Here is a 25,998-nt window from a genome sequence, read left to right on the forward strand (position 1 = left end):
ATTGCTATTTATATTAAGAGCTGTACTGTAACCATGCAAAAACACACACAAAAAAACAGATCCTCGGGAAAGTCTAAATCAATTGTTGGTGTGAAATATAAACTGGTATTTCTTTGGTGTTTCGGACGTGACCAAACAAAGTTTTTTCATTAAAATGCAGCCATCGGCTGAAGTAAATACACGACTGTTTGTTATCCATCCAGGCTTCGCCTTAAGTGGTGAAATTTTGACAAAATTTGATATTGAAGTCCATCCAGCAGAAAACTGTCACGGCCAGTCCTAATCCTGCGTCTTAATTGGCTTGAGGTGGTTTTGGATGTCCGCTTCAATAAAGCTGTATGGTAAATTACAGAATAGCCATACCTGGTGAAAAAACAATGTTGAATTTGACAACTTGCGTTATTACACGGCGTCACCTATAGCTCAAGCATGGGGAAAATACAACTAGCCGCCGAGACCTGGCCAATTTTAGCGGAAAATCTGGCCCGTGGACTATTACACAAAGCATTAAATATTGGATTGTTTTTTCAGTTAAAGACTTCTGCCCGCATCTTGGTCGAAAGCAGTTTAATTAGATTGCAATAAATTTCATAAAATTCTATTTTTTTAAAAGACAAAAGAAGAACCACGGAAAGTCTCTAAATAAATTAATAATACTTGAACTTTCTAATTCATTCCGCCAGTCAAAATTTTTAAGTCGAAATTAAAAAGGAAATTGGCCTGCACTTTAAAACGTTTGCTTACCCGTTCGTTATATAACAAGCTTTTCTGGAAGCTATTCGCCCTTGTACGGTAGTATTGTCTTACGATAAAGCGCCCTCGTATTGGCCCATAGCCAGGATTTAACGTTGTGGATATAAATGATCAAATTTCATAACACAAACAAAGAGTAACACTTTTGAACAAAATTGATGCTAGTAAAAAGAATTAATACCGTCGGCAAAATATGTCCTATACGTTATAGGGTGTGCCTCCTACTATATACCACGAGCCTGTGCCTCCCTAGTTTAGTGAATTCATGGCCTATATTACAAATATACGCTAAGTATTTCTGCTTTTCGAAAAACGATAATAAATCTTCCCTATAGTCTTCCCTGTGGCACACGCGCCTCTATAAAGCATCTTTAATACACGAAGTTGTTTAGACAGTGGCGTTACCTGCAAGTCGTGCTGCCAGCACCCGTGAACCAACTTGCAACCGCTTGCCACGGCGCTCATTGCATTGTCAACAAACTCTTCAGGCCTTTTTATCCAGAAAGATGGCGGTTGGTTACTGATTATGTTGGTCGACACAAAGCAAGGCATCAGACTCTGGAAATGAAATTCTCGTTATACTTTCTTATTTGAAAAAAAGGTTTGTTAAACCTAACATTTTTCACAAAATAGAAGTTAGCAGTTGCTACCAGGCATAGTCGTATAAAAAAAAAACAGCTCCTTTGGTAATTTTAATTCTTTGCCAACGTTTCGGCAACCTATGCGAGCCGCCATCGTCAAGGTGAATGACACTGAACGCTCGTGCAGAGCCTGTATGAGCGTTCAGCGTCATTCACCTCGACGAAAGCGGCTAGCATAGGTTGCTGAAACGTTGGTAAAGAATTAAAATTACCACAGAAGCTTTTTTTGATTTATATATAAGTTAGCTATAGGTAAATTTTGTACTTCGAGTTAACATTTGTAATTTTTAAGGAAATAAAGTTAAAAAAAATAAAAAAATGACCATTCGGTCATTCACAATATTTCTCAATTCCAGTTAAGGCCAATTAAATTGTTAATTTTAGTTTCTCGTAAAGATTTTTCATCTAAGTATGGTTAAAATGGGCGCAAAATTAAGCACACGAAAATTGAAATAGGAAATCCTGAAAAAAAAATATTTAGGCTGATCGCAAGAGCCGCACCAAACTGGTTGAAGATACACATGCGACTCGCATGCCGCGGTTTGGCCACCCCTAAGTTTTCAATTTTTTTATTTTCGAGGGTGTGATAAGACGCGGGATGCCGGTGGACAAAATTATCAAATGGGCTAAGGCAGTGGTCAGTAAACTGTGGGCCGCAAAATCATTTCTAGCGGGCTCGATTTACTTTAGCTTAGTCTTATCATGTGGTTGTGGGTGGCGCGAAAGCCGTACATTCATTGCTCTTTAAGTTCGTGTGGGTTAGAATTTTTATATGTCTCAGCGTGGTTCAAGCCGTTGTTAAGTAGGCAAAAAATACAGTTTGATGCGCCAAGCAAACATGTCCCCACTCCCTGTATTCAACCTTGATATTTAGTTGTTGAGTATAATTAATATAATGTTGTTGTTTTGTCGATGACGCTGTAGTGTTATTCTTACCACAATATCTATCCCATCTTTTTCGTACTCTAAGGCTATAGAACGCGAAAAGTAGTCCATAAATGCCTTGGATGACCCGTAAAGCGACATGTTTGGAACGTGCAGTGCTGCTGATGCAGAAGTAACGTTAATGATCAGTCCCCTTTTCCGTCTTGTCATTCCAGGAAGGATCATATTGCTCATCTGAATCATACAGCAATATATAATTGTAACCACGGCTGCGGAGTTAGTTAAAAATAACCCGACTCCCGAGTCCCGGGTCCGACTTCGCAGCCCTAATCGTAACCAAAGTAACATATACATAAACCAAACACGAAATAGACTTGAATAGTTAACAATTGTATCCTTATTCTTGACGAAAGAAAACTCTCAGCGAAATATGGTGACTTTTCCCAAACTACACACAACACCCACTTTGAGCTGCGACATGATGTTCACCGAAATCACTTCATCGATGTATCGGTCGACTTCTGGTATTTCGGTGAACTTGGTAAAAGGATGGTTCCTGCCTACGTTGTTGATGAGCACGCCCACGTCCAGACCGGCCACTACCTCGGCGATCCGCTCGTATATCTCTGCGCCGCCTTTGAAGTCGACATCAACAACTTTGGTCTGGACGCCGTACTCTGACTCTGCAATCTCTCTAAAGTTAGCTAATATAGGACACTAATCATCTAAGGCAGGGGTTCCCAAACTTTTTTGGTCTGTGGCCCAAATGTCTATTTAATAGCGATTCGTGGCTCACCACGTGCTCTAAATTTGGATACAAACATGAAAAATTAATTCACATTATAAAAAAGCAAACTAAAAAAAAACAAGCCCAAATTCGCTTGCAAAACGCAAGGTTTGCAACATTGCTATTCACCCACGTTGAACTGCTATCTCCAACACAGCAGTTAAAACCCATTGTTAGGAGACAATGACCTTTCATTTTCAAAACAAAGCGCATAATATCTACATTCTACACTCTACACTGCAGTATAACAAAACAGTAGAATATGTTCAAATGGCTCTGTGGCCCATGGAAAATTTCTTGATGGCCTAGTACTGGGCCATGGCCGACAGTTTGGGAACCACTGATCTAAGGTATAAACTAAAGTTACTCCTTAACTAGTATTAACCAACACCGCCCGTTGAGAGCGCAGATATAAACTTAATCCGCGGCGGCAAACCTTTCAAATTAAAAACTATTAGGGCTTTTTCGCTTGAGGATTTTAGAATACTGGTCGATGTACCATTTAAATTTAGTAAGTATGGTAGGTAGATAACGTTATGTCCACCTATATAATTGGCGAGATCTTCGAGTCTGTCAAGCGATTTGGAAATCAGAACGATGTTTTGTCCCCTTTTGGCAAACTGCAAAAAGTATATCATACTGGGTTATTTGCCTAACATTGCAACCTTTTTCCTAAAAATAACCAATTTTAACAGATCGAATAGTTTTTACGTCGAGATGGGCATTTGTAATGTCAAGATTTTCAAATAAGAAAATAATACTCTTTTTGATAACAAAATAAAACAGTGTAGAGTTATAGTAGACGAAATGCGGTTCATACATAACGGCTGTCGTTTAGCATACTAAGTTTAAAAAAATTATCAGTGAGATAATAGTTTTGTTGCCACAGTCGCATTTTAACCGTTTTTGTTTAATTGGATGTTCTAAAAACTAACGCCAACGCGTTGTTTAAACATGGAAATGTGGCAAAAATCAGCGTAACGATCTATATTCGAATCGTCGCCCTTCGGTTTTACGTTTACGATCACTTTTAAATAGGATAGTCAGCACTTCGCTGACGAACTAGCAAATATTAAACAACTCATGTTTAAGGCAAGCAAATAACATTTAGTCTACCGAAATTTTTCAACGTCAGCGCCAGCGGCCTTTATTGGAAACATTTAGCACAAACTTGACTTTACGACGTGTCATTAAGGGTGTCATGGACATACATGATTCCACATTTTATATCTGCCGTGCCAAAGGCGGGAAATACAAAAGAGCTGGCTTTTAGTTTCAAAAGCATTGCTCCGGGAAATGTGAGTAAAATTAGCAAAATAAAAATAAGTTATAAATCCTCTAGTTGTTTATTCCCACCACAATATGTTGCTTTAGCACTGGACACCTCCACGATTTAAAAATACTTAATCATCAATTCCAAAACGGCATTTCTATGTAAGTTTTCAAAAGACATATTTGTGAACACTTTAACTTACTTGTAGTGTAAACTGCTTGCCTATTCCATCTGAAGCTCCGGTGATAACTAGAAAATATATATATATATTCTGTTTTACACACAACGCCTTAACTTGAGAATCAAATGTAAAAATGATACGCAGGCCGTCCTGAAAACACTATATAGGCCAACGTTTAAATCAAATAATTAATCAAATCAGTCGCAATGTTTATTGATATTAAAAAGAGTAAATACATACACACTGGCGACTTCCTACCTGTCCATTTGCCGTACTTGCTCGCATCCAGCTTCCTTTTGAAGCAATAAGTTGTGACGAAATACCATAACTTTATGGCCAGGCTATAAGCGCAATAGGCTACCACCAGGCCGCCCAAACATTGCAGCAGCGTTTCACGACAAGCGAACATGTCGAGCTTTGTCGAGTTGTAGAACTGAACTAATGTGTAACCCAGGGCAGCACAATGTTATCTGCGTTCAACAAGCCGTGTCAAGTTCATCACGGGCTTTCGGGCAACCTTTTTTGTACGGTGTAACCAATACATTAATACAAGGACTGTGACTGTGATTTTTCCTCTGTCACGTCACAACTTTTGGAGATACTGCTCTATAAAAATCTATGCGCGTTTTCCTCAGGTCTTTATGAGCCGCTAATAGTTTTTGGACGAAATCTATGTAGCCATAAATTTATCCAAATTGTTTAAATTTACAAGGTTTGTCGCCACGGATGGTTTTGTTTTGTTCAAACAAATTGGGCGGCTATAAATGTGTTGGCATATAATTTAGAAAGTTTATAAACTGTTCAGCGCAGCAAGACGAAAATATGCTGAGCAACGTGAAAAAAAAACTTGGAACTGGCGCCAAAGAAAGGCAGTATATATTGTTAGTGCTCCAACATTTTAACTCTGACCCTCGAAATATACTTAAGTTGTGAAACACTGCTGGAGTGCTGGGGCGGCGTGTTATTAGCCGACACGCTTGTAACCTGGTCATACAGTTTTGGTAGTGCATAAAAATTTCCGAGTTTAATATAAATAATATGTAATTTTACTAAAGATTTTAGCGAATAGTTAGGTAAAATGTATGGTTTCTTGACACAACGGCAGCTTATCATGTGCGTTAACGTTAGATACATATATCAAAAAATTTTATATGGAGAACCTAAAGAAGAAATGGATGAGTCGGTCGCTTTATGACGACGTTTTTTGCCAAAAAATTTGGAGTTTATTCGCGTAATTAGGAAGCTGTGTAATTTTTCTTCAGCGAATACACGCAAAACACACTTATTTCTCTCAAACCGTTTCATATTTTTCCGCAATATCGGTATTCTCACGTTATCGCCGATTCAGTCATTTCATCTAAGAGCTGGTTGCTGACTATACCCACTACATCAGCGGTTCTTAACCGGGGGGGGGGCACCCTGGTGAGGCGCCAAGCAATTTTTAGGGGGGCGCGAGCTCCAAGTTAATATTTAATTTATTTACAACGATTCTAATGGTTTCGTCACTCCTACAGCGCTGTACAAACTCTGTTTTTGCCAACATTGAAATTGTCAAAAATCAACTTTTGTTGACTATATACGTTTTAGCCAAAAGTCCTTCGAGTGCCATTTCATGTTTTTATATCATCAAAGGTTTAACCGGCCTATTCAATTACAGCTTTGTCAACTAATAGATAAACGGTCGAACCATTTTTTCTCAATATTTTATATATGATAACATGCTAGCAACAGGGAAACTGAAGAATCTATAATGTTTTTGCAATATTGCCATTGTATTGTGTGCCGTCACATCTTTTGAAACACGATAACGCAATGTTTAATATTTGCGCTCGACATCACAGCCTTACAACTGTGGAGTAAATGCCCCCACAACACGTTTGTCTGTATCAGCTCGGTAAAAATCAATGTGTCGCGCACGAGCAATTTGTTGTGTGCCCAATGCGAACCTTTAACAAACTTCACTATTTTCAAGTTATTTCAGTGATATTTAATTGAAAAATCCGAATTGTTTTATGCAGGGGGCGCGAGGCATAGGAAAATTACCAAAGGGGGGGCGCGGCTAAAAAAAGGTTAAGAAACACTGCACTACATGCAACCGAGGAAGTACCATTGGCAAAAACCGAAAGCACTCGGATTTGAAAATGAAAAACGATATTTTTACCCTTCTTTGTTACTGCGCGATGTCAAATTCACATAACAACACGGCATTTCTGCTTGCAGAATCAAATCGCAAATTAACTCGAAAAAATAGGCGGAGCTGCATATGTGCTTAAGGATCGTTGAATGATATACGTTGTCGTTAGGCCAAACCAGGGCTACTCAACTTTTTTTAGTGAAGGTCCAGTTACAAAAGTTTACAATTTGTTTAGGTCCGTTTTAACTCTCATGAAATAATTTACAGTCATACAAAATGTAATGCGGTATAATTTACACATGTCCTTCCCGTCAACTGATAATTCTGTAAGTCCGTTACAAGAAAGGGCTTTTAATGAACATCAGCAATTGTTTGCCGAAAAAACTCACCAAATCGCATTGCAAATTAAATACAGAGACAGATAAGATCCGAATTTAACACTGAAAAGGTTTGCATTCGGACCGCGGTCCGCACGTTGGGCTGCCCTGGACTAAACGGTTGCGCTCATTATTCCAGTTTTAGGCCTCACAATGTTTAAGGCGTGTGATCTACTGCTACAATACTTCGGCGGCTTATTGGCGGCCTGCTGCGCTTGCAGTTTGGCCTTGAAAGTTAAAAGTATGGTATTTTGTCACAACTTACTGCTTCGAAAGGACTCTGGATGCGAGCAAGTACGGCGAATGGACAGGTAAGCGATGGGATAGCGGTGTATTTTTTCTAACTCAACCAGCATCTGGTGAAACTAAGAAAATCAAACTAATTCAAAACAAAGCGCCAATGTTTTCAAAAACGAACAAAAACGATAATCACTTACAAAAAAGGAGCCCGAACTCCCCAAAACCATTTGCATCCCGCTAGATTATCAATTATTTGGCCAGCATCGACAGAACATATGCTTTTTCTTTCTATGAGTTACGTCCTAAATTTTAACATACGCTATAAATCGTGAAACTCTTCATTCAGAAATTAGGTTCTCAGCAAGATGGGTAAATACACAGTCATAAACTTAAACGTAAGGTACTGTATAATTTTCCAAGGTACGTTTTTCGTGAACCTAAACTGAGAATCTGGAGGATGACGTAAAAAAAAATTTCAAGTAGTTAAACTCAATTTTGTTTTGTGGGGATGGATATGGCGTAACTTTCTTACAGCCTGTATCAAGCAAACCACCAATGGAACCGGGCTAAAATATGAAAGAAGGAATAGAAAAGGCCGCGAGAGAGAGTATGCGCTGCTGAAATGAACAGGGTCTATTACAGGGATGGCGAACCACTGTCCCACCACATATTTTCAATGACCCACTTTGCAGTTCTTTGTTAGATAGCACTATACTGTTTAAATCAGGGCTGGAAAATCTGTTGGCCGTGTGGGCAGTGTTTTAGGGTGACCAGTAGGCCTATATTAACTGCACTTCAACAAATGTGTGCAGAAAAGCAGACAACTAAAAAGATTTTGTTTATCGAGGGTGGCGATCGTTTAAGGCATATGAGTTTCGCAGACTAAAAGTTCTAAAAACCCTGGTTAAACCAATAAACCATGCCGAAAAGCTTTCTGCTGATCTTCTGTAGTAAGCCTATAAAAAATGCTGCAGCATTTGTTAACTATTTAGCTTCTTAATATTTGTGGGGATCTTAATTTGGAAATCGTCCATAAACCTTGAATTGCCAACCCTGACAATAACACTTAAATCGAAGCAGCATCAGAGTTTCGCATAAAGTTAGTAAATAATCAAATATATGACCGACTTGCATTTTGTAAGGATTAAAGTCGTGTTTATGACACGCGCGATGAAAAGGTTCGCCATCCCTGGTATATTACACAGAAACCCCGATTTTATTCTTCATTGAGTATTGGCATTACTTGTTTTAGATATCAAATTTGTTTAACTGTTATTTAAAATCTGTCACAAATCACATTGTACAACTTACTAGTGTAATATTACAAAGCGAAATATTGCATCGGTAACAGACAGCACAGCGATTCGTTGCAACTCTTTTACAGTCTTCCTCAGTTTATTTGCTTGTTTTTTTGCTCTTCACGCGATTAATCTGGGTTTCAGCTGCCTTTTACACACGAGTTCTCTCGAGAACAACTGCTATTAGCTATTTTTTGTTTTACGACGTCACGTTATGATGACATTTGTGATATGATTCATGAACATGGTCATGCCACCCTTCAAACAAAAATCCTGGATCCAACTCTGTTCGTTCCCAGGCTGCGGAGTCGGTTAAAAATAACCCGAGTCCGACTCCGGCCAAAAAACTAAACCCGAATCCGACTCCGGTCAAGTGTGCGATTTTGAGAGTCCCGAGTCCGGCCCGGACACTGCAGCCTGTATTTCACCAATTTACGTAACTAAACTAAGGTGGATATCCAGCAATCCACTTATAAGGGGTCGTATAATTCATTCACTCACAATACACGATTGGAAAAAATTCCGCCATATAATATTCCACCTTTACAATTTCCATTTGGCGGCCATATCAGTTTTAAAACTCGGGTAGTTTTGCAAGGCGTTACTCGAGTCCCGAGTGCGACTCCGACTCCGCTGCCCTGGTTCGTACTCACAAAGCCGAAATGCTTTCACTGTTTATCTGAATGTAGAATAATCTGCATTTTACCAGCAGCATTTCCAGATAAAAACTAAACATTGCACAGACAGTGCACAAAAAACGCATAGACATTGCAAAAAGACTTAATTGTCTGACTGGCGAATTAAACAAAATACGGTTGGGTATCTGTGGTTTTATTTAGCAAACGTTAGTTTGGCAATGGAATTTTGTATATCAGCTAGCCATGGTGTAAATTCAAGGTTTCCGAAGGCCGCATCGGATAACTTGCAAACAAAAATTAATTGTATATGTACAGCGCGGCGCATGTGAATGTGTGTGAAAAGAAAGACATGCAACCACACGTTTGACACACCTAAAATAAAACAAAAATTTAAATTTAAAAGGGCACACTGTCAAGGTTGTAGTAAAACGAATAAATTCAAAACGTTCTAAATAATACCTACTTCTATATAAGATTTAATATGCCTACTAGGACTGTAATAACATTACGGGAATATCATTTCTAGAGAACATTTTTTTGTTGTCCCAGTGCCATTACGATGTTTTTCAAAAAAGCATCCAATGGCTAAAGCAAATTCAACTTTTAAAATCTGTAACAAATCGTTAGGCTATATGCTATTCACGGCTTTGGGAAAAGTCTTCGGGCTCCCGAACCCATAGCGAAAGCGGCTTGTTGTCAATTAACTTGGTCGACACAAAGAACTGCATCAAATTCTAAAATCGATGTCATAAAACGAGTAAACATTAATACTAGTAATGTTGTTATTAACAACTGATCTTTATTTTATAGCAGTCTCATTTTCAAATGTGTTTCAAAAGCAAAAACAATCCACTTGTAAAATGTTCCAAACACAGTGACCCGCATGTTATGAATTTTCCTCTGGTCTATAATACGTGGAATAACGGACGATCGGCAGATCGTAACCATATCGAGACTAGGCTACTTTATACATTTCCTGCTGTAGAAAAATCGGGTTCATTTGTAGCTGAAGTACATTGGCACTCTTGAGCATAAGCAGAAGTTCTGCTCATTTAGTCGATCCTTATTCCCTCTTTGGTAATTTTACGAGGTTCTTTTTGAAGTATACTTGAATAAGGCTAGAAGGAAAATTACGCCACATCCAACCCTGCCAAACAAAGTTGAGTTGTGTGATTTAACATTTTAATTTACCTCGTCAATACCCCATTTGCAAGCGGTATACCCCTTTGGAAACACTTAACATAAAAAGTGTCATTTTAATTTTGTGCACATATATAAATCTACAATAAGGTTTAAAATTATTTGGGCTGTAAAAGGGATACTTCAAAATATCAACAAAATGATATTATTGCGCAGAAAATTTGGTGAGGCCTTTCAATGACAAGGCGAACAGATATTCTTTACACATTATGGCTTGGAGCTTATACACATTAACTATGGCTGTTCAGAGTGTAAACATTTTATAAAAGTAACTTTTACAGACCTGTTTCAATGGTTTGGACCTTAAAAATAAATAGAAAAAAGGATTTTTGAACAAACAGTATTATTTCGTATCGCTTATCAAGTTTAATATTTTGCAGTGAAATCTTCAATTTTCGGAACTCCCCTAATATGATATTTTGCAAATTTGTTTATAGTGCGTGGAAATCATTAACTATTTGTGGAAAATTAGGAATATGACAACATATTAAACAAGAAAGCAGGAAAGATTCACAAAAAATCGACAAACAAAAAAGTAATGGTTGATTTTTTTAATTCGACAAATTATTTTTTTAATCGAGGTAGGCGTTACCTGCAATTCGTGCTGCCAGCATCCGTGTGTTCTCATGCAACCGCTTGCCACGGCACTCATTGCATTGCGGACAAAGTCTTCCGGCGCACGAACCCACAACGATAGAGGTAAGTTGCCAATTAACTTTGTCGACACAAAGAACGGCATCAAACTCTGGAATTCAATTCTTGGTAATTTTTTTAATTTATCTAATCGTTAGGTGCATGGAATTTATTAATTATTTTTTGACAATTTATTAATTATTTTTTGACAAGTTGGATATCAGTGACATTGGTACGCAATATCAAAAAAGGAATATATTCCTACAATAAATTTAATAATGATCCTAAGACTGTTTAGTTATTAAAACAGATAAAACATAAAATCATTTCTTAAAATTTTTTAGAAATAAATATTATAAATGAATGATTTTGACTCAGACAACAAAGTCGAAAGTATATTGCAGTCTTAAGATCATCGGATACGAAAACAAGAATCTTTCTTCTACATTTTATTGCCTGCGGGAGATTCTAAAGCGTTTCGGATTATTTGATACGTCAGAGCAAATCTCCGTCATTGTGACAGTATTATGTGTTCTCTTACGACCAAAGAGGTTTGCCAGGAAGCTAAATTTGCCTTCCTTCGCATATGTATTAATAAATTTAATATTAACGAATATTTTTTATTCCACAGCAGACATATTTTTTAGTGTGTATTAATTTTTAAAGATAGAGTCATATAAGATTATTTTGGCATTCCAGTAAAACGTATCACTCATAAAAGTATAAAACATTGTTACATCAATGGGATTCGTGATGCTTTAACCTTACTCACACAAATAAGGATTTGATGTATTTGATAAAACATGCATAAAATATATATTACATCACTTACCACAATATCTATTCCATTTTCCTTGTACTCGAAAGCTGAAGAACAGGAGAAGTAATCCACGAACGTTTTGGAAGATGCGTATAATGACACATTCCTGAGTGGCATCAGTGCGGTTCGTGAAGACACGTTAATGATGAGACCTCTCTTTCGCTGAACCATCCCAGGAAGTACCATCTTGCTCATCTTAAAATAAATTGGTTAACTTATGATTGCACTAAAGCAGTGGTCCATATAGTGAGGCGCGCAACGATTCTTATGGCATGGATCGTTCTCAAGCCCCACGTTGTTTTTAATTTTAACTGGGGGGCCTTGCATAACAAGTTTGTTGAGAGTGAGTGCCAGTGTTGTAAACTAGTCATTTCAAAATGACTTAAGTCCCAGTCAAGTTAATTGTAAAATAACTTAAGTCCAAGTCTTTTCAATTAAATAACAAGTCAAGTCCAAGTCCAAGTCATCAGTTGCGCAAGCCAAGTCCCAGTCCAGTCATAATAAGAGCAAATCAACTTCAAGTCATGTCCTTGTTATAAAAATGAAACGTTAAATTATTAGAATTTTTAAACTTGCATGACTATAAACAAGAACTGAACTTAAAAAATAAGGAAAACGGGACATATAGCATGCAATTTGTTTTTTTATGCAAAAATTTGGACAAATAGCTCAATTTTATAAAAAAATACTTAAAGAAATGCTTTATTTCAACCCAAGTCATTTGTTAAAAAGACTTAATTCAAGTCAAGCCATTTGTCAGAAAGACGTAAGTCAAGTCCAGTCATTTAAAAACAGTTACTTAAGTGCACTTAAGTCAAGTCATTGACTTAAGTCATTACAACACTGGTTAGTGCACTTAAGTTTATAACTACTGCACTTCAACACCATACAACATATCAAAATGTGAGATTGTTTGTCCTTCATCTTTGTGGTAAAGATTATGGAAGAGCTGGCTGTCGTGTTTTCCAACAAGATATATGAGACAGTAAGGTTTAAATAAAATACTATAGTAGGCTACCCTAGACTGTCAGGATATTCCGCCAAGTTTTGTTTATAACAGATTGTTTTACATTTAAAACTGGCTGCCCAATTCTACATTCTACATGGTGTAAAACGAAAATCTTAACAACCAAAGTGCGAGGTCAGTAATTACAAAAATTATCTAGCATTAATACCAACGTTTAGTTAAAACATATTCTGTTCTAAAATATTTTGCCCAACACACAACTTACTTTAAGCTGTGAAACAATGTTGACTGAAATTACTTCCTCGATGTATCGGTTGACTTCTGGTATTTCGGCAAACTTGCATCTAGGCGATTCCGTGCCAACGTTGTTGATGAGCACGCCCACGTCCAGACCGGCCACTACCTCGGCGATGCGCTCATATATTTCTGCGCCGCCTTTGAAGTCGACCTCCACACATTTGGTCTTAACGTCAAACTTCGAATCTGCGATAAACTGGCAATTTTTTCTGGAGCCAGGCTTCTTTTTTTAATATTGCCCAGCATAACCCTCCTATGCTTTTTACAACTTGAACCATAAACTCAACAATTTCCAAGTTTTTTACGTCTAAATTTAAACACCATTAATACTTCGTTAAACATGTCTATGTATTTTCTGAACTGGATTGTAATTTACCAAGCTTTACACTAAGGCTTACATAAAACAATCCCAATTGTTTGTTAAAACAAAAAAATGTAATTTTATATTAAAACGTAGATTGCAACTTAACTACTGTATGTGTAATTCTCACCTATTTCCTTCGCCACATTTTGTAGTTTGTGAAGCGATCTTGATATTAGAACGATGTTTTGTCCTCTTTCGGCAAACTGCAAAACGTCACACAGTGCGTTTAAACAGTTTTCACCAAGATGTTTTATAAATTGTGTAAAACAATCCGTACTTAGGAGGTTTACAAAGCAGTGTGACTATAACGTAAAAAGAGAAAAAATGAAATTATCTAGGGCCGACTTTTAGTTGCTTATAACATTACCTTATTCAGTTTATATTGTACTGAAAGAACGAGTTAATTGACATTTAAACCCAACACTTAAAGTAAAAACGGATCTTAGTGCATTCCAAAGTAGTAAGGCCTAAATATTTAACCTGAGCACCAACTTTATGTCCAAGCGTTTCGAAATTTCTAAATGCATTCAATTTAAGTTAACACTCCACAATTTGTTACCAAGGATTAATTTTTTTAAATGGAAAATTATTTTCGTTATTAAAAATACATCATTTATTTCGTTTAACTTACTTGTAAGGCAAATTGCTTTCCTATTCCATAAGAAGCTCCGGTGACAACTATAAGAAATGTATATTTCCGTTTTCTAGAGCATTATAACCTAACAACAAATAGCTGCAAATGGATACCTTAATCCACGTTTCGAACTTTGTATTTTTTGTTCAAGTTACAACGAATAGACTAATATCCAATATCTCACCTGCCCATTAGCCGTACTTTCTCGCATCCAGGGTCCTTCTGAAGCAATACGTTGTGCCGAAATACCACACTTTTATGGCCAGGTTGTAGACGCAGTAGGCTACCACCAGACCGCCCAACCATTGCAGCAACATTATACCAAAAGCGCACATGCTAAGATGCAATACCTTACTGACGTGTACTGTAGCCTCGGGGGCGAATCAGGTCTAATTTTCATCAACAAAAAATCAACAAGGATTGTCAAGTTCAACATATGCAATACACTTTCTTTTATTCACATGGCAGGAATTTACCTAATCATGCCAAATGTAAACGTAGCATCGGAGCTTACTCTTCGGCACATTGTACTTGCATTTTAAATATTTATCGTTACTGCAGATATATCCTATGAACTGCATTTCCAGCGGTTCAAATTGCCTGTGATGTTGCAGTTGATTTTTTACTCAACGTTATCAAACGCAATGTGAAGTTTTGTGACGTTACAGCTTAAAAATTGCGTTGTGAACTTACATGTCATATTGCAATGGGTTCGTTTTAGTCAAATATCACGACAGTCGTATGGTACGTCATTTCCTGGAGTTTATCAAGATTTTATTCTGATTATTATTATTATAGGACGACAGACAGGTCGCAATTTTCGTACTTTGATGGGTTAGGTACCATTGGCAAGTTTACACTAACATGTTCGACTTCGTCCTGTCATGAATTGTTTGCGAAGCATATGTTCATTTTTCTGTTCAATTCGAATAAAATTACGTGGCAAAATGTACAAAGCTTGTTGATTTTTGCGTCTGGCGTACAGCCCACAGGCGTTAACCCATTAGTTTTAACTTTTAAAAATCCATTAAAAATAGGTATTTAGCGTGCAAGAGCTTTTCCATGGGGTGGGACGACTTAATTTTTTATTACAAAACTTTGCGATTGTTGCAATATTGTAATGTCCAAAGTCCTTTCTCTTGCCCTCGTGTACTATATTGCCAAAACGTGTAGAAAAGTTTCTTTTGTTTTTTATTTTTGTTTTTGAGAATTAGTTTTTAAACATTGCTAGACATCAAATGAGATTAGAAATGAAATTGTAACAGTTATTTTTCTTACAGCGGTAGTTTTACTATCACTTACAATGCCTTTTACTACACAGTATTTGTAAAAACACGCTAAATGTCACAAAAAAAATTAACCAGACAGTAGAGTTCTGTGATAAGGTAAGTCAGGTTTATTGGAAATGTTAGTAAATTACCATTCAACACAAAAATACGCTTTTTATACATTTAGAAGCAAACTGCAGAGGCAATTATTATACATTCTTTTTAACGTTCCCGGTGATGATGTACAGCATCATTAGTTCAAAACCGCTGTATGGAAGATGACGCCCAATCCATCCCTGCCAAGTAATAATAATAAAACAACTTTTTGTACATTGTAAAATTATGTGAGAAGCTGGTGTTACATTAAATTTTACCTGCAAGTCATGCTGCCAGCACCCGTGTGTTCTCATGCAACCACTTGCAACAGCACTCATTGCATTGCGGACCAAGTATTCAGGCTCACGAATCCAAAAAGAAACTGGCAAGTTGCCAACTAACTTGGTAGACACAATATACGGCACCAAACTCTGCAATGACATTTTTGTCACAGCTTATTGTATTTATAAATCGGTATACCTAGACTTACATTTTTTCTATCGCAGAACCTTAAGCCGACATAGATAAATTATTTTACCATTAGGCAAAACATATTATAGCGTACAAATTTATAGCATTGTTGCGTTATGATATTTTACAACGTTTTTTCAATCTGAGTGAACATTATCGATTTTAACTCACCACAATGTCTATTCCATCTTCCTTATACTCCAGTGCTGTTGAGCAGGAGAAGTAATCCATGAACGCCTTGGAAGACCCGTATAATGCAAAATAACGGAGTTCTTTGAGTGAAAATCCAGACGACACATTTATGATGAGACCTCTCTTTCGCTGTACCATCCCAGGAAGGATCATGTTACTCATCTAAAATTGATCCAGGTATAGTTAATTAAGATTACGCTTAGGTAATTAAAATATTACATCAAAAAACGTGTATTATCTGATTCCAGTTTACAACAAAGCCAACCGCACAAAATAATCTAAACGTGTGCAGCTTCGCAGGTAATATTACAACAATAAATTTGTTAAAACTGTCGTTGTTCAATCAATTGAAGTTGGACACATCTTAGACCGTTTTAAAGCGACCTATTTGCATTGCTCTGTTTGACAAAGCGATGTTGGAAAACTTTCACAAATAACGTTTTACAATTTTTCGTTACCTGTTGAGAACAACAAAATATGCCTTTTGCTGTCGTAAAATACGCTACAAATTACAAGGCCACTAACGTTGCACCAACTGTAACGTTAACCTTACTTTGAGCTGCGAAACGATGTTGGTTGGAATCAATTCGTCGATAAATTTGTCAACCTCTGGCGTTTCGCGGAACTTGCCCATCCTTCCCATGCCTACGTTGTTGACAAGCACGCCCACGTCCAGACCGGCCACTACCTCGGCGATGCGCTCGTATATCTCAACGCCGCCTCTGAAGTCGACCTCCACACACATGGTCTTAACGCCGTTCTTCGACTCTGCATATAAAAAACACTTCCTACTTTTACTATTTAACTAAATACCTTAGCGGCGACTCAGTTTGCGGTATTCATAGATATTAAATGACAACACAGTCACAATGTATGCGGTCTTCGGCATTAGCAAACGCGGAAACATTTGTTATTAAACTAAATGAAATATATCTATTGATGTGAAGCATCACAAGATTCATAGTACAACATACGCATAGGACCTTTCTTTCAGTAGTTTTAAAAAACATTAAACCCTATCCTCACCTATTTCCTCGGCGACAGTTTCTAGTTTGTGAAGCGATCTCGATATCAATACGACGTTTTGACCTTTCGCAGCAAACTGCAACATGTAAAACATGTCACTATAATGTCATTGGCTTTTAAGATTAATGCTGATGAATTAAACTTCTATAACAGTGTTTCTTAACCCTTGGGTCGCGAACCAAAATATGGCCGCCGCTGGATTTTGTTGGGTCGCCGACTACAACAGTTCAAATGGTTAGATTTGTTAAGATTAGTTCTGAACAAAATTACTCCATACTTGGGAAAATATCGATAAACTAAACAAAGACATGGCTCAAATAAATTGAAACGTACTTTTGAAAATAAAGGTTGAAAGAATACTGCTCTATATACAAACCTATCTGGGTATATTCTCGCATAGTGTCTCTGTTTTTATACTTAAAAAAGAAGACGTAAACAGGTGTTTAAAACACAGCTAAAACAGGGGTAAGACAGCCTTATTGCGAGGGCAGTTCCAATTTTCGGAACTATACGTTTGCCATTATAAACCTACTTTTCTGTTCTCCTTAAGTGTCGGATAACCACACTAAATCGCGATAATCCCACCTCATATTTATATGTAAATTAGTCGGTAAACGCACTTCCAATTTTACCCTTAAAGTCGTCGAAAAATGTTCAACCTTAAGCCAACTGGATTCAATCCAAACTTGCAACTTCAAATATACTCCCAATTTCGGCCCCTTGAAACTTTTCGAATTGTTAAAGGACTGTCACCCTGTAACTGAATTAAACAATGGTATCCAGGCCACAGAAAATAGGGCAGCACTTAGTTTTGTGCATCGTAATTGGCTATCTGCATCTAAAATATCAATTGATTTTACAGACGTAAGGTACCATATATTATATATTATGAAGGAAATTCTCCCTTAACTAGTAACAGACCTGAAGTGCAAACTGCTTTCCTATTCCATCAGATGCACCGGTGACAACTGAAAGAAAAAGTAAACTTTTCCATACAACGGCTTAACTTAAAAATGAAATATTTCGCCAGAAAAAAATATTATTTAACATTTCATGTTATAATAACTATAGGAAATAAAGCACATCAGGCGTTGTTACCTGTCCATTTTCCATACTTGCTCGCATCCAGCGTCCTTGTGTAGCAATAAGTTATAATGAAATACCACACTTTTATGGCCAGATTGTAGACGCAGTAAGCTACTACCAGACCGCCCAAACATTGCAGGAACATTGTACCAAAAGCGTACATGTAGCGAAGCGAATCACTGTATAGCCTAGCGTTGCGAAAACTTAAATCAACAAAAAATCAACAACCGTTGTTAAGTCCAACATATACAATGGGGCTTTATTTTATTTATAATGCATAAATTTACCTAATCATGCCCAATGACAATTGACAAGAGCACGTTTAAGGCACGAAAGACACATACGGCATTTCCTGAGCCACTGTGGATATGAACTTGTTTGTTTAGGCTACATCTGCATATTATATAAAGTTGCTATTTGCGTATAATTGATTTTTTGAATTAAAAACGGACGTATAACTCGTCAATCTTGTAAAAGTGTATAGGAATTTAAATTTCAAGTTTGCTTGAAGTCCACTCAGCAAACACAAAAACTACAAATAATAAATTCAGGAAGCATGCTAAAATTGTTTCAGTTCAACGTATTCATACACAATGTGTATTCTGTGACCAAGCCTTCTGGAGTCGTACCGGCTAACTATAGTATAACACATGATAAACTACACCAAGCGCCCACGGAAAGGTCAAAATCATACGACACCATGTTAAAGAAAAAGAAAGACAAATATAGCCTTACATGCATTATATTTCTGATCAGGCGGACAAATTTCGGTAAACTTTTCTTTAAAAATTGGCGTACTGAACAATGTGTGCCGTAATTGTAGGACAGCACGACGAATACAGACCGTTGATCCCCTTTTATTGATTTTCTATTTATGAACAGAATGCAGCAGGCTATAATGCTATGCTTGTTTCTCGACGCGCTTCCCTGTGAGACTGTGTAGCAGTTGGTAGAGCAACGCTCCCGGTGTGATCGGAGATCGTCAGTTCGAACCTTGCCGCAGGCTAGTAGTTTTTCTAGCCTTGCCTTGCTTGAACTATTATCCTATTCAGGCTGACTGATTTCGGTAAGCCAATTCAATCGGCATTCGGTATCCCCAAGGCAAATTAGAGTTGTTCATATATGCGGTGGTATGCTTAACGTAGTTATGTTTAACACAAATAAAATAAACATAAACGTCAGTACTTTTAAAGACACGTTTCATAAACAATTTCCGAAAACAATTTTTTTTCTGTAAAAATTTTGGTTGCGAAAATATTTAACAGTTCTAAATAGCATAGGTAACAGATGGGTTGCATAACTACAAAGGGTAGCGAAAAATGCAGAACAGTTTGTACATTCAACAGCAAACGGTTGCGACCATTTTTATTCTTTCTTATTTGCGCTGGTGATGATGTTCACAACAAAGCTTGATGAAAGCTGTTTGGAAGACAACGCGCAATCCATCCCTTAAGTGTATATGATAATGTATTTCAAAAAGTTTGAGTTTTGCTCACAAGCCAAGATATTTCAGACTTTACGTGTACATCGTGGGCTTACTTTGATTTCAGAATATAGGAACAAGATTTTAATCCTAATTAACCACGGACTGCAAAGGACAAAATTATGCCAACAAATCCGTTCATTATCTAAATTGGTATTTGTTGCGAAAAAAATACTGATAAGGCAAACTGACTTGCTATTTATTGCAAAACACTTCAAAAATAAATTGAACAACGGCAAAAGGCTACAACAAATAGCAGGATAAGGCGATGGCAAGTCTTTATTCCAGGTGCGCCGAATAAAAAAGAAATACACTAGAACCGGCGATAAAAAGGCACGAGAAAAATAGGAAAAAGGCAAACATAACGGTTCGATAATCCGGGTCGGTGTAGTGTCGCAACAAGGAATTTTTAATGGGAATTACGTCATTGTTTGTACCACTCTTAACGGTTTTACGGTCAGTACTAAACGCTGACCGTCCAATAGGCTGGTGATACAGTAGGTGTTACCTGCAATTCGTGCTGCCAACAACCGTTACTTCCTATGCAACCAATTACCATGGCACTCATAGCATTGCGTACAAAGTCGTCAGGGGCTCGGACCCAAAACGACAACCGCATGTGGCGTGTCATAACGGTTGACACGAAGAACGGCATCAAACTATGTAAGCAAAATTCTCGTTACCAAATTTTATTTGGTAGTAATTCTTTAAGTGTATATACTCTTAATTAAGCTACCAAAAGTTAAATGATCAAAACAAAGGGCAGGTTAGAGTAAATTTATATAGACTGACCTTAATAGTTACGCTGAGTTGTCTTGAGTGCAGTATTTTTATGTATAGCTATGGTATTTTAATGGCAATTTATACACAAATACTATGAGCTACCACAATATATATTCCGTCTTCCTTGTACTACAAGGCTGTACAACATGAGAAGTAATCCATGAACGCCTTGGAAGACCCGTATAACGCCATGTTAGGAAATAATTCAACCGATCCCCCAGACACGTTTATTATAAGTCCTCTCTTACGCTGAGCCATCCCAGGAAGAAGCATGTGACTCTTAAAATTGTCCAAGTATTGTTATTGAAATTTACACTCAGATAAATAACTCATAATCAACTCAAATGTATATATATATATATATATCAATCGAACTCTTGGGTAGCAAAACACAACATATCAATAGTACAAAACGAGCTTTTTAAAGTCTGTCCATAACCAGTCGATCTTTTAAGGATTTTGTTACATAGGTGAATGACTAGTAAAAGCTTAAAGAGCGTTTACCTATAAAATGAGCTTCACAGGTTCTATAAAATCTGTTCCACCCTGTTGTAAATAGTTAAACAACAGGGCATTTTTTATGTTTTACATAAAATGTTACTTTCCTGCCGAGTAGCGATAAATTTAATTCCTAAATGACTGTAATGTACGCTTATTCCATATCGCAATGTGCAATCTAAACGGTAATGTTTACCTTTTTCCATTGGAAGAAAAGCTGTGCAATCTTTTAACTTTAAAAGCGACGAGGCTGAGCAAATAACGATCATAATAAATATCCATTCTCAGTAAACATATTGGGAAGGCGCCTTGAAACGTTTAGAAAAAAGTCAAGTTGCAATTCTTATCAAAAATAAAAACATATCCCACTAAAGGGTATTCTAATCATAAATAGAGAAATCAGGTGGCACTGTATAAAGACAAATTGTATTTGAATCTCGACAAGCTTTCGCACAACCGTGTTTCATCAGGTCAAAGTCTAATCATAAAGCATCTCACTTAGCTGCGACATGATGTTCACTGCAATCAGTTCGTCGATAAATGTTGACGAGCACGCCCACGTCCAGTCCGGCCACTACTTCGGCGATGCGCTCGTATATCTCCGCGCCGCCTCTGAAGTCGACCTCCACACACTTGGTCTTAACGTAAAACTTCGACTCAGTGGAAAACTGGAAACTTTTGAAGCGAATAGCGCAAACCAGCGGACCCTTTTTATGTTTAAACTCGGGTAAGTACATCATACAAGGTCAAACAAGTGTTCCTCATATTTTTGTACTTTGCCAGCCAAATAATAAGTTGAAGTATAACAGCGATGCCTCGGCGACTCAATTCTCTTCAATGTGTGTTAGTGAAAAAAACATAACACATTAGCATAAACAAATTTGAAATTAAATACGATGAACCATCTCAGTATTCTCCCACACATAGGCGTAGCCAGGGGGGGGGCTGAAGGGGCCATTAATATTACGTTTGCTACACATTAATGTAGTTTTACTACTTTTAGACAGTTTTTGCTCTTTTAATGGTTTCGGGTATTGCGTTTAACACTCATTCAGTTGCTGCTCGAAAAAGTTTGCTAGCATTGTTTTTGTGTTCGTTACAGGAGTTAATACAATGACAAAAGCTAAACAAAAATGTCCAAACTTTTTGGTCCCCCCAAAAATTTTCGACTGGCTACGCCACTGGTCCCACAACATGTCTCGGTATTGTCCAACCATTTTCTTAAATTACGAAGAAGTCGCGCTCAGAACCGATCTCAACAAATCTAACCATATGAACTACTGCAGTAGGGGGAATACTATCTAATATTTGTCTCATTGGCACAGTTTTTTGGTCTTTCATTGCCTATACTTACAAAGAGAAAATATATTTGTTTCCAATTTGGTGAGTTGTTTCCTTGTAGTCTTTCACCATAGTAATTTGCATTTTAAAACTTGATACTAGATAAACTAGAAAACAACCGACATGTTATTCCCAACCTATACTTTTGTTGCGACACTTTTCAGTTTGTGAAGCGACTTGGAAATCAGAATGATGTTTTGTCCTCTTTCGGCGAACTGCAAAACGTCAACAATGCGTTGTCTGGCCTAATTTAGCTAATTCCAACTATAAGCAATGGTTGAAGTCAACCCATTTTTTATGTTTCTGTATTTCTTTCTCATGACTTACTTGTAGTGCAAACTGCTTGCCTATTCCATCAGAAGTTCCGGTGACAACTAAAAAATATATATATCTGATATATTCTGTTTGATACAAAACGCCTAAACTTAAGAATAATATGTGAAAAAAAGCAAACTTTCCTGAAAATACTATTTAATCTAACGTTTAAACCAAATCAGTCGTAATGTCTACTGACATTAAAAAGACTAAATGCATAAACACTAGCGACTTTTTTAACAATCCATTTTATGAGCCGTCTAAAATTGAAAATTAAAAGTTGGCCAGAAAACAAAAAACTATTTGTTTTGCTGAGTTGTTATTATAATTTTTAGCGATAAATTTATTCGAAGATTTTCGTTAGGGCAAGTCCAAAACACCGATTTCCTGACCTGTCCATTTGCCGTACTTGCTCGCATCCAGCGTCCTTTTGAAGACGTAAGTTGTAATGAAATACCAAAAACTTGAGGCTATAGTAGACTAACAATAGACCGCCGAGGCATTCCAGCATTATTTCGCAATAATCGTACATGGCAAGGTACAGATACTGATGTGTTGTCTTGTGCACCAACTGTTTAGTCCAGGGATGTCCAACCTTTTAGCAGAATGGGCCGCATTGCCACTTTAAAAATTTCGATGGGCCGCAAAATCTCTCAAATTAAAGGGGTGACGTCATAAGTTGAGTCATATCGTGACGTCATAAAACAACCTAACTTGTAAACACCCGTTCTTCGAGAGTGAACTTATGCGCAAATATGCGAAAATTTAAGTTTTCACTTGTTTGGGCTGACATATTTCCTTAAAACGGTCCGGAAAAACACACATTCAGAAAAACAAACATCTTACTTAGCAATGATGGGTGCACAAAGTGCTCGATGGATGTTGAAATGCGACATTAGACTCGATTATAAAAAACACAAGATTATGCCTACATCAAATACTGCGCGATCTTCACGTTTTGATGATATTCGAAACAACTGTTTTTAATAAAGGTTACTGAAAGTGAGAATTAGTGGTGGGCCGCACGTAAATATCAGGCGGGCCGCAGGTTGGACATCCCTGGTTTAGTCTTACATGCCTCAACGATTTTCGTACGTTCAACACGTTTTCGGCTACACTTTTTTTCTAGCGTTTAAAAGCACCTAGAAAACAGAAGTGCGTTAAGCCTTTTTAGGGGAAGAGGAAGATTTTTGAATATTTTCTTCAAACAATATTCTGGCCTGTACTCTTACGATGCTTGTGCCACCCAGTTGTAGATAAGGGATTCAATCATAAGAAAGGCGAAAAAGTGAGGTAATTTAATTTAGTAAACTTATTTCACCAAAATCTAAGCGCTAACTTCAAGCCTATACCAATAAGTAGACTGACTTTACCGCTTTTAGCTGTATAATATTATCTACCAGTAGAGAAGCAGCTTTGTACGCCTGAAATTGAAAGCCGAATTTGAATCAGGACCACTTTTCCATACCGCATACCAGTTGTAATAAAATACCATCGATTTTTTTTGGTATACCAGCATGTCTTTTAAATTTCTATATGTTCAATATATGTTCAAAATTTTTGAGTACGATTTTTTGTTTGTCCCACGGCGCAACGGTAAAGAAGCGTTGATCTAGTTCGAAAACATTATCAAAACGTTAAACGGACGTAGAAAAATAATTCGCGCGAGGCGCGCAAGATTTTCGCATTTATGCAGTTAAAATAGTCAAAAAGTATTTAAAATGAACTCGTGTCTAGTCAAAGAAGCGGCGGGCCGAATGAATTACATTGACGGCCACATTCGCTGTTCACCTGTATCCAGTTGTAACACAGTCCGCTTGAAGCGTAAAATTTCTAACACATGTTCTAACACAGATGCTTCAAAGCCACGAATAATCCTAATACGAACGCTACAAGCGTCTAAAACAAATCGAAACGGGTGCTTTTTAATTGTGTAAGCATTCTACTTCCGGTAAAACATTTTTATTTGCCTTATACCTAAAGTTAGTTCTAAATTTTCCCGAATTTGCACCCAAGCAGGCCATTGTATTAAATATTTTATTTAGTTCACTTTACTAAACAACAGCATACATGAGCGACTACATACTGCCTGGTACGCTTCACTTTATTGTGTCTTCCACAAACATGACATGTTTGTCTTGTTCAGTCTACTTAAACACCTTTGTCATAAGAAATCAGCATTTTAAAAGGGTAATTTAAATTACGTACATATTACGTATAAAAATGAATGTACTTTGCAATATTGAAGTCAGTATGGCCTATTAGCTTTGATATGCAGTATAAATATGTGACGAGCTAAGACAAATAAACTTAACAAAACTTTTGTTGTCGATCAATAGATCTCGAGCGCTAATGTGTTTTTGAAAAAGCGTGACACAATTTTACCTGTATTTTTTGTTGAATTAAGCAACACTTTTGACATACAGAAAAAAGTGGTGCATTGAGAGCACGAAAACGAAATCAAACATAACTCCGTCGAGCAATTTTATTAAAAAGATTTTAGTAAGAAGCGATAACTTCAAACAATAGACCCCCCAGCTAACTGACTATAGAGAAACCATGTGCGTGGTAACAGTTCGCGCAAAGGGCAAACATTGCAAGGTTTATTAATCTTGTTAAACTGCTAGGTTGCAAAGCTTTTACTCACGGTACAATAGCCAAGACGTAGATGACTTGCGCAAAGCATGAACAGTTTCAACACTTAGATTAAATTGGCGGAAATCGTATTTAATAAAAAACATTTTTTGTCGTTTAATAGAGCATAGCTTAAAATCAAAATATCTCCAACCACGGTTTAACAAGTGTAATATAAAAACTGATATTTGTACGTTAGAGCTACATAGGCCCTAACGGAGAAAGAGAAAACGCTGACGTGCTGAACATGAGAAATTGTGTATCCACATGCGTGTTGAATTTGACCCGTGACGTTAATACAAGTTCGACTCGATTGCTCAAAAGCACACATCAGTTATCAGTTTAGCCCTGAATAGCCAGTGTTGGGCAAGGTTTTGTATCTCAACATGAACGCTTGCTGTGAAATACTGATGCAATGCTTGGGCGGACTATTGATAGCCTACTGTGCCTACAACCTGGCTATAAAGTTGTTATACTTTATCACAACCTACTATTTCAAAAGGAAGCTGGATGCAAGCAAGTACGGCAAATGGACAGGTCAGCAAACCAACAGTGCTGTTTGCGTTTTAACTTAACACAACAAAAACGTTTCCTAAATTTCAATAAATTGTTTTTCTTGCACTTGCGTTACTTTTAAATTCTGAGAATACGCGGACATTTTATTATATATTTTCTAGTTGTCA

General features: G+C 37.1%; 2 protein-coding genes across 2 annotated transcripts; both read right to left on the reverse strand.

Moving 5' to 3' along the window:
• Window positions 1-75: 75 nt before the first annotated feature.
• LOC146162491 (very-long-chain 3-oxoacyl-CoA reductase-like) lies at window positions 76-24,812 on the reverse strand. Its single transcript, XM_083385210.1, has 7 exons — window positions 24,806-24,812; window positions 22,694-22,740; window positions 3,611-3,686; window positions 2,745-2,962; window positions 2,331-2,513; window positions 1,159-1,311; window positions 76-363 (listed from the first exon to the last, which is right to left on the reverse strand). The coding sequence occupies exons 1-7, from the start codon at window positions 24,810-24,812 to the stop codon at window positions 280-282; spliced, it is 768 nt and encodes a 255-aa protein (XP_083241336.1). The 3' UTR covers window positions 76-279.
• On the reverse strand, window positions 9,843-16,894 carry LOC146162492 (very-long-chain 3-oxoacyl-CoA reductase-like). The gene is made up of 9 exons (XM_083383545.1): window positions 16,703-16,894; window positions 16,129-16,311; window positions 15,809-15,917; window positions 14,120-14,166; window positions 13,616-13,691; window positions 13,093-13,310; window positions 11,873-12,055; window positions 11,000-11,152; window positions 9,843-9,941 (listed from the first exon to the last, which is right to left on the reverse strand). Exons 1-9 carry the CDS (start codon window positions 16,892-16,894, stop codon window positions 9,843-9,845), a joined length of 1,260 nt encoding a protein of 419 aa, XP_083239671.1.
• Window positions 24,813-25,998: the final 1,186 nt, after the last annotated feature.

This window comes from Ascidiella aspersa, chromosome 3 (genome assembly GCF_963924565.1).
Source record: "Ascidiella aspersa chromosome 3, kaAscAspe10.2, whole genome shotgun sequence".
Taxonomy (NCBI): domain Eukaryota; kingdom Metazoa; phylum Chordata; class Ascidiacea; order Phlebobranchia; family Ascidiidae; genus Ascidiella; species Ascidiella aspersa.